General features: G+C 47.5%; 1 protein-coding gene across 1 annotated transcript in view; it reads left to right on the top strand.

Annotated features, from left to right (window-relative positions):
* Positions 1–286: 286 nt before the first annotated feature.
* The window catches only part of LOC114071589 (exocyst complex component 6B-like), a gene marked incomplete at both ends in the record, with an annotated part of 58,954 nt that continues 49,756 nt past the window's right edge, over positions 287–9,484 (top strand). Inside the window, 2 exons of the mRNA XM_027909435.1 lie at positions 287–340; positions 2,074–2,141. Coding sequence (XP_027765236.1) covers positions 287–340; positions 2,074–2,141 — 122 coding nt within the window. The remainder of the gene's footprint in view (positions 341–2,073; positions 2,142–9,484) is intronic.

Here is a 9,484-nt window from a genome sequence, read left to right as displayed (position 1 = left end):
GCGTTTAAAAACTTGTTTCAGCAACCGGAGGGCGATTGCTCTCAACGCCGGTGGGGCGAAACTGCGGCCCGAGGAGGCCACAGAGCAGCTGAAATGTGGCTCTGGTAGCTGTCCCGGGGGTTTGGAAGGCCTGAGAGGCTCCAGATGGAAAAATCAAGGACCTGGAAGGCGTGATGATATTGGCATTGATGGGATAAAACTGCTGCCTCGTCTTTGCAGTTCTCAAATAAAGGGTTATAGAAGGTAAAGGGCTCTCAGGTCTCTTCTCCAAGGGAACCCCCCCCAGCTCTCCCAGCCTTCAGATGGGTTGTGTTGAGCATCCAGGATGAAGATGGAGAGGGTCGCACAGGTGATCCCACCCTCATCCTTTCCATGGAAAGCTTTCTGGGGAGCCAACCCTGCTCGTCCAGAGGAGCAGGGGTGGGAAGGAAAGTGCAGTGAGGTGGGTGGGTGAGGTGGGCTCACAGCACCCCAAAAATTAATTCTCTTTGCTACCTTGTTCCCAGTGAGGCTCCTGCTTCCCTTCCCTGCACCACTGGCTTGGGAATGTCAGTTTTTTTGGGGTTCTCAGTGGTGCAGGATTGGTTATTCCCGTGTCTGCAGCTTTAGTTTCTGTCTCTGTATCTTTGTTTTTTTTGGATCCTGAGCAACCTACTTTAGTGGAAGGTGTCCTTGTCCGTGGCAGAGGGGTGGAATGAGGTGATCCATCAGTTCCCTTCCAACCCAAACCAGTCTGTGCTCCATCATTTCCGCTCCCACCAAGGACCCGTGCAGGGCCGAGCCCTGAGTTTCTTTGCATGGAGGAGATTCTTCACCTCCATTTCCACATCACACAGGAGCTCCTTTCCCAAAAATCCCCCTTTTCCCCCTTCCCAGCCCATCCCTCTGCCCTCCCTGCTGGCTGAGACGAGCAGGACCCTCTGGCCCCCGGGCGCTTTGGGCTGAGGTTGGCAAAGCCTCCCTTCCTCCAGAAACTCCTCTTTCTTCATCCCACCTCCTGCCCAGCCCAAAGGCCTCTGCAGCGCAATTAAAAATATAGAAAATAATAAACATGTTTCCAAGGCCTGTCCATTGGGCCCTTTCATCTTTCTCCCCCCTTTTTTTGTGTTGTTTTTTTTTCTTTTTCCCCCCCACCACATGTCAACAGAACACGCCCCTGCTCTCCGGATTTTCGGGGCGAAGGACGGTTCCTTCGGCTTTAAAGCCTCGGCCAACAAGTCTTCATTCCGTGTTCCCTCCAACATCTCCAAAGGACCAGAGCCTCTTGTATGCAAATTTCCCCTCTGATCTTTCCTTTTCCCCCCCCCCCGATTCCGCAGTGCCACTCCCTCCCTCCATCCCACCCTTGGAAAAAGGCTCTTCCTCGTCCCTGCGCACGACTCAGTGTGTTGTTGAAAGGTGGTGGAGCCTCTGTGGCGCCTCTTCCCTGAGCACACACACAGAAGGCAAAATAAAATAACAATTCCAGCTTCTTTTTTTTTTTAAGGAAAAAAAAATCAAACTGGAAATCTGAAGAATTAATTGGGTTTGGTTTATTTTATCCCCTTTTGTTGCCTAAGGACCGGCAGGGCTCGGGCCGGCGTTTGAGCCCGTGGGGTTGGAAACGGGGCAAAACCAGCACTAAAGGACATTTTCCCGCTTTAAAACCGTGACAAAATGAGAAAAAAATTAAGTGAAAACACATATAATCTTATAGAACGAGCATATATTATCAACCTCATTATTACACCTGCTTGTGTTAGAGTTGCTCTCACCTCTATTTGATATTTCGGACTGACATTTATACATTATAATATATATTCCATAATATTTTTTTTTAGAATTGCACTAACCTCAAGGTGATTTTTTATTTTAATTAGAGTGACAACTATTTATACATTATTTTTTTTTAAGAACTGCACTTACTCAGGTGTGATTTTTTTTTTTCCACAGTGGCATTTATTCCTAATTGATTAATTTTCAGACTGGCACGCATATATAGAATTTTTTCAGTTGCACTTCTTTTTGGGGGAGGTTCCACTTCCCTGTACGTGTTCCACATATCTTATACCCGTTTTCCTGCCGTTTTCCAGGTGCCTGGAGCCCAGGATTTGGTGGATTTCTCCCCCGTTTATCGATGCCTGCACATCTACTCTGTCCTGGTGAGTAACTTGTTGGCTGAGGAAGGGGATGCTGCTGGAAGGAGGTGCTTGAAAACATCGATTAATTTGTATTTAGTTATAATCTCTTGCTCAAAAGTGCATTCCCAAGGAGAAAATAGCCCAGGGATGGATGGATTTGGGTGAAACCCTTGGAGTTGCTTCATGCAGAGCTTGGAAATATAAAGGGGTGTTTCCTCCAATTGTCACAAATCCTGAGTTTTTAATGTATATGTTTCTTAGTTGGCTGATTTTCCACCAAGAATTCATGTTTGCCCGCACTATCTTCTTTATTTAGTGAAAAAAAGAGGAGTTTGGGGCAGGAATTTGTTTGATTCCATGATTCTGTCATGCTTTTGTCCTCCAAAAATTCATCTTTGTCTACAGTATCTTCATTATTCAATGCAAATGAACGAGTTTTGGGCAGGAATTGGTTTGATTTTATGATTTTTTGACATAGTTTTCCTCCAAGAATACATCTTTGGTCTCAAAAATCTTCATTATTCATTTAAATAGAGGAATTTGGGGGGGGAGTTGGTTGGATTTTGTGATTCTGTGATTCCATGACACAGTTTTCCTCCGAGAATTCACCTTTGTCCACAGTATCTTCATTATTCAGTGCAAATAGAGGAGTTTGGGGCAGAAATTTGTTTGATTTTATCATTTTTTGACATATCTGTCCTCCAAGAGTTCTTGTTCGGCCTCAGTATCTTCATTATTCGGTGAAAGTTGAGGAGCTTTGGGAAATAATTGGTTTGATTTTAGGATTCTATGATTCTATGATACAGTTTTCCTCCAAAAATTCACCTTTGTCCACAATATCTTAGTTTTTCAATGAAATAGAAAAGCTTTGGGCAGGAATTGGGGTGACTTTATGATTCTTTGACAAAGTTTTCCTCTCAGAATTCATCTTTGTCCACTGTATCTTCATTATTCAGTGCAAATAGAGGAGTTTTGGGGAACAATTGGTTTGATTTTATGATTTTATCACGTATTTTTCCTCCAAGAATTCCCCTTTGTCCACGGTATCTTCATTATTCCGTGCAAACAGAGGAGTTTTGGGGGAGGAATTTGCTTGATTTTATGATTTTTTTGGCATATTTTTCCTCCAAGACTTCATCTTTGGCCACGGTATATTCTTTATTTAGTGCAAATGGAGGAGTTTTGGGGAGGGATTTGTTCAAGCATCCATTTGCCAGGGGCAGATTTGCTGCCAAATGCCACCGAACCCACATGTGGCTGGATCTCTCCCGGATCCCTGATGGAAAAATGATGTCCCCCTGGAATTGTTGTGTGCCAGGCTGGCATTTTTTGACTGCCAGTTGCCACCCTGAGCCGTGCCAGTTCCTGAGAACTTTCAGGACAGCTCCTCTATTCGAGCTGCTCTTCCTCCTGGGCCTTAATGAGCACTCAAGGCATTAATTTGGTCATTATTAATTAATCAGGAGCTCAGATAAGGCTCCCTTTGGAGCTCACCCCCCGGACTCTTCATTCCCGAAGCGCTTCCAGCGGCTCCCCAGCTTTGCGTCCACCCACTCACCCAACCTGGGGGGTCTGCATCCGTGTTTTTTTTTTTTTTAAGGAGCTTGGGAGCTGTTGGAGGGCTCTTCTCCCGTGGTTGGACATTCCAGAGCCCAGGCAGCACATGAAAGGAACACTCTGTTCCCAGCTTTCCTCCCTTTCCAAGCCAGGCTTGACAGGGAACTGTTTTTAAGGCCCTTCCAAAGTTTCTCCAGCAATACGTAGAAATTCTGCTGAAGGAGGAGAATCGTCCTAAACCCCAGTTATATAAGATGTCTTTCTGTGCCCTCAGCTGTTCATAATTAAGCCATTTGGCTCCTTTGCTGGGATATTTTGTCGGGATGGAGGAGTTGCCCTCCCCCGAAATTGCGTTGCCGTGTTTGTGTTGGACCAAACCCTCCTCCTCGATTCGTTCGCTGATCGAAGGTTACAACTGCTCTGAGAGGTTTCGTGGCTTTCAAAGTGACCCTCTTTCTCTGGGGAAAGGTCTGGGGGGGAAATAGGGATAGTGGAAGCAGGATATTAGGGATGATGCTGGAGCAGCTCCCGGGCCTGGGTGCGGATTTAGTGGTGTGTTTGTACCTGAAGGTGGGATGAGGAGGAGGAGGAGGATGAAGAGATTCTGGTGGTGGCTGGAGCAGTTTGGCACATTTCAAATGGTTTTGTTTCTACATTTGATGTTTTTTTGTTTTTGTTTGTCGTCTTGTTGCTTTGCCTTTTAATCTGAAATATCAGTCGACCCTCCAAAATGTATCAGGGAAATGCTGCTGTTCCAAGGCAGGTTTCATGGCCAACTCCATGGGATGGATCTGGGTGGGATTGTCTTCTGCTGGAGGTGGGAATAGTGCAGGAGACTTGGTGATGGTGTCTCCACAACTCCCTGACAGGAGGGTGGGGTCTGGTGGGGCCAGTCACTTCTCCCAAATAACAAGGGACAGGAGGAGAGGGAACGGCCTCAAGCTGTGCCAGGGGAGGTTCAGGTTGGATATTGGGAAAATTCCTTCCTGGAAAGGTTTTTCCATCCCTGGCACAGCTGCCCAGGGCCATGGTGGATCCACATCCCTGGAGGGATTTAAGATCCCTGTGGATGTGGCACCTGGGGACGGGGGTCAGTGGTGACCTTGGCAGTGCTGGAGTTGGACTCGATGTCCGAGGCCTTTCCCACCAGAAATGATTCCATGGGGAGGATAAACCTGGAGCAGGGATTCCATGCTGCCAGCTCAGTGTCCTGTGTCCCCACCCTGAGCTGAGATCCCTCAGTCCTCCCATTCCTCCTTCTATCTTTCCACCAAAATCCCTAATAAGGAGAAACCCCCCAGGGCAGAAGGTGTGTTAGTGAGACGGGAGCACCAGAAAAAGGTTCCCGAGGCTCCTTCCAGAATAAAACTGCCCTTTTCCTGACCCGTGATTGAATCCTGCCCTGGCTTTCCAGGCCCAGCTCGGGCTGAACAATGTCAGGGATCCTGCAAGCATCGAGGGAAACGGCCACATCAGTGTCAGGCGGAAGGATCATAATGCAATAGTTACCAAAAAATCCCAATATTTGTCATTTACAATGGCGTTATCTCAACGCTTGGCCTGCAGTTAAAAAGGCCCACGTTGAATAAACATTGGGATATTTATTATTTTTAGTGAAATCGACCTTCCAGTCACCTCGGTTTTATGGCTGCGCTGCTTATAAATTCCCAAAGGATTATTTGAAAAATCCTACTCATATCTGGCAGCCTTATCAGCAGGGCAGGAGTTCACATATTGTACCGGGAGGTCACCCTCCGGTCATGGTCTTCCAGAGGGGGCCAGGCACCTGTAAATCCTTCCTTCAGCAACCAAGGCGAAGTACAATATCAAACAGGCAGGGAGACTTTTCCAGGAAACGCTGAACTTTCTCAGGAAGGGCAGAGGAGGGGGAAAGAAAGTGAAGGAAGGTCGGCCGGGGGTTAATTGAGAGTTGGACCTTGGCGTGGTGGCGGCTCCGGGCAGGACAGGCTCTGCTGGGATTCTTTATGGGACTATTCATCCCCATTCCTTTTCCCTGAGAAAAACGGGCTGACGGTGCCTTGAGGAAGAAATGGGCGTAGGGGAGGCTTTGGGTGTCTGGAGATAGGGAGCAAAACATCCCAGGACTGCTTTTGTGTGTCCTTTCACTCGGGGTTATCCCTCTGTGCAGCTCCCGCTTTGCTCAGGTGTCTTGGGTTTGTGTCCCTGGAACAAAACAAAACGTCCCCAAAAGTGGATTTGTGTGTTATTTCACTTGGGTTCTCTGTGTCTGCAACTCCTGCTTTGCTCAGGTGACTCGAGTTTGTGTCTTTACAACTGACTGGAACGAACCAAAATATCCTAAGAGTGAATTTGTGGGTCGTTTCATTTGGGCTCTGTGTGCCTGCAGCTCCTGGTTTGTTGAGGTGATTTGGGTTTGTGTCTCTGGAACAAAACAAGACATCCCAGGAGAGGGTTTGTGTGTTATTTCACTTGAGTTCTCTGTGTGTGCAACTCCTGCTTTGCTCAGGTGATCTGACTTTATGTCCCTGGAACAAAATAAGACATCCCAGGAGGTTATCTCTGTGTGTGTGTGTTATTTCACTTGAGTTCTCTGGGTGTGCAGCTCCTGCTTTGCTCAGTAATTTGGGTTTATGTCCCTACAACTGCCTGGAACAAAAAAAGATGCCCAGAATGGATTTGTGTGTTATTTCACTTGGGTTGTGTGTGTGTGTGTCTGCAACTCCTGCTTTGCTCAGTTGATCTGGGTTTGTGCCCCTACAACTGCCTGGACCTAAACAGAACATCCCTGGAATTGATTTGTGTGTTATCTCACTTGGGTTGTCCCTGTGCCTGCAACTCCTGCATTACTCAAATGATTTGGGTTTATGTTCCTGGAACAAAACAAGGCATCCCAGGGGTGAATTTGTGTGTTATTTCTCGTGGGTTCCCCGTGTCTGCAGCCCCTGCTTTGATCAGACTATTCCATGGTTTGGGTTTGTGTCCCCTAAAACTGCCTGGGACAACCAGTGGTTTGTGCCTGCAGCAAATCCCCTCTGAATTGCAGGGAAAAGGGCTTTTCAGATGCCAGGTTTGGTTTCAGGTTGGAACCACCGAACAACCTCAGTGTCTCGGTGGGAATCCTCGATATTGTGCTGTCCTTTCCCCAGGAAAATTTTAAAAGGAGAAGCTGGAAAGAGGGATATGGTGATTCTTTGGGTGCCAGGAGCATCACATTGAGGTGGAAGTGTCCAAGGCCAGGTTGGATGGGGCTTGGAGCAACCTGGCCTGGTGGAAGATGTCCCTGCCTGTGGCAGGGGGTGGCACTGGATGAGCTTTAAGGTCCCTCCCAACCCAAATCTGGGAACCTCTGACAGGTTGAAGGGCAGCAAATCCAGGACATCTAAATCTTGGTGTCTCTCCTTGGTCAGTTAGATGAGGTCTAGTCCATCTTTAGCTGCTCCTGCCCACTGAACTCAGCTTGGTTTCTGCTCAGCAGCCCCGTGCTATTTAAGGACATCCACCTGCAGCGTGCTCGTGCTCCTGGGCTGGTGGTGCCAGCTCTGTTTGCTCCCTGAGAGGGGAGTTTGTTGCAAATGGCAATATTTTGGTATAAAGAAGAAACCCCAACGCTGCAGCGAAGTGACTCTGCCGTCGTCGGCTCTATCTTTTATGTTGGCTCTGTCCAAAGTCTGGGTAAATGCTCCGCTCGCTTTGATGGATATCCAAAATAAATTAGGAAAGGTGAGGTTTGGGCCAGATGGTTTATCTGCTGGAGCATCTGAACAGCTGTTGGGTGCCTTGGATTTCAAGGCCAAGGCATGGAATTGCTTCGCTTTACATAACACGAAATGAAAAGCAGGTTTTTTTTTTGTTTCATGTTTCCCGTAAGCTGCAGCCAGGCAGAAAGCAAAGAGTGAGGGGGAAAGCAGAAAGGAATTAAAACAAAACAAAACAAAAAGCCAAAAAATAAAGATAGTGTGGGCTGAACAATGTTCTGTGCAGAGAGTGCTCCCAAAAAGTTGTCTCAAAGGTGATTTAAGTCGCTTCTCCAGCCAGTTCTGGTGCCTGTTAATGCTCTTTTAGGCTTTGCTGTAGCGTGGTGGGATTTTTTAGCTTTATGCTAATTGGTTGCCAATTACTTTGAGGTTCTTAACATGTTCATGAAGACACTGGTATTGGCACTCCCAGCTCTTTGATCCGAGCTACAAAGGGGTCATTTTAGGGTAAAGAACAAGTGTCCAAAAAAGAAAAAAAAAAGAAAAAAAGAGCAGATTCTGATGTAAACACAGGCTTTAAACTGGAGCTGCTGGAGTATTCCTGGAGAATCCCAGAGCTGGATAATTTAGATAAATAGCAGCTGACAGGGATTTGCTATAAATTTGTCGTATCTCCCCACTGACATTTTTATCTTTACCCCAAACCTCTGTAACCCCAGAGCTGCTTTGATGCCCGAAATACATTCAAAGGGTAAAAAAAAAAAGAGAGTGCAATAAATAATAAAATCCCCCCCAAACTTTACTAAAAACAATAGATGTAGAAACATCTTTAGGCTTTTGCACTAAAACACGGGCAGTGAGGATAATCTGCATCCACTTGGAACGGTTTTCCCGGCGTATTCCAGGGAAGAACGTGTTTTCTGCCTCTCAGTGCGGAGCCAGCGCAGCCCTTGGGAGGAGAAACGAGGCTTTCTTTTGGCATATCGCCGAAACTGGTCCGCTGTGGTGCAGGAGCTGCCCGGGGACTCGAGGTGAGGTGATGGAATCGCCACTGGGATGGCCGAGCCGCGTTCCATTTGAGGCGGTGGCTCCTCGACCTTCTCCTTGCATCCCTTGGCTTAAATCCTCCTCTTTTGTTTGGATGCCTCTCAGGATCGTGGTAGTGGTCATGTTGCCTGCCTGAATCCTCCTTTTTGTGCCTCTGTGGGACGAGGATTTGAGGATTTGGCTGGGGGGGGGGCTGCTCAGCTGCTCGGCCGCGGTGCCTGTGACGCTCCTTCCCCCTTCCCAACCTCCCCAGCATCCCACCAAAAATATTTGTGCTTTGCTAAGGGGGCAAAACAACCCAAGTTCTCCTTTCAAGGGATGAGAGAGAGGCTCTCATAGGAACCGCAACCCAAATAATAAGAGCTACCCAGCCCTCGCTTTCAGGTGAAAAGGTCCCTTTTTTCCCTTTGCAACCCACTGGTTGTTCCTTTTATTTGATACTAAAACACTGCTCACTCCCCCCCCACCATGGAAAGTCTGTGGTTCACTTCTGTTGTAAAGTTTTCCCTTGGTATCCTTGGGAACTTGAAAAGCTTTTTTTTTTATTATTTTTTTCCCCTTTAAACTTTTTTTAAAGGGGTGTGTGTGTGGAGGGGTGGGGGGGGTGGAAGTGGAAAAAATTCCCTTCTGGAAGTCTCTGGTAACTCCTTGTCCATCTCAGACACTTTGCAGATTGTCCCATCGCCGTGTCCTGGCATATCTCACTGTCTGCTGACTTGGCTGCCCCAGTGGTGCCTGGTGGAGTTAGATAGCTATAAACACAGCTCTGAGATCATAGGGAAAGGCTGAGGGTGAGACACTTTGTGCACTGCATTGATAAGGACACAGGAAAAGCCATTAGAGCGGGCTGGTGTCAGTGACCTGTGATAACCACCCCGTCCTACGTGCTAATGGAGCCCGGGCCCCGTGTCTGTCTGCAGTGGCGAGAGATTGAACTTTTGTCATTGTCATATTGCTCTTTTAACCCCCTGACCTTATTACCCAGGAGAAAACCACTTGGCCTCCATCAAAGAAGCAGCAAAGAAATCAGTGTTCTCTCGAAGCCGGGGAGATAGGATCGCAGGCGGCCTCGGGTCTTTAAGT

This window comes from Empidonax traillii, unplaced genomic scaffold, assembly GCF_003031625.1.
Source record: "Empidonax traillii isolate 1590-97213 ecotype Southwest subspecies unplaced genomic scaffold, ASM303162v1 scaffold2128:size72475, whole genome shotgun sequence".
NCBI classification, from domain to species: domain Eukaryota; kingdom Metazoa; phylum Chordata; class Aves; order Passeriformes; family Tyrannidae; genus Empidonax; species Empidonax traillii.
Note: the sequence above shows the minus strand (reverse complement) of the source record. Positions and strands in the feature narration are given on the sequence as shown.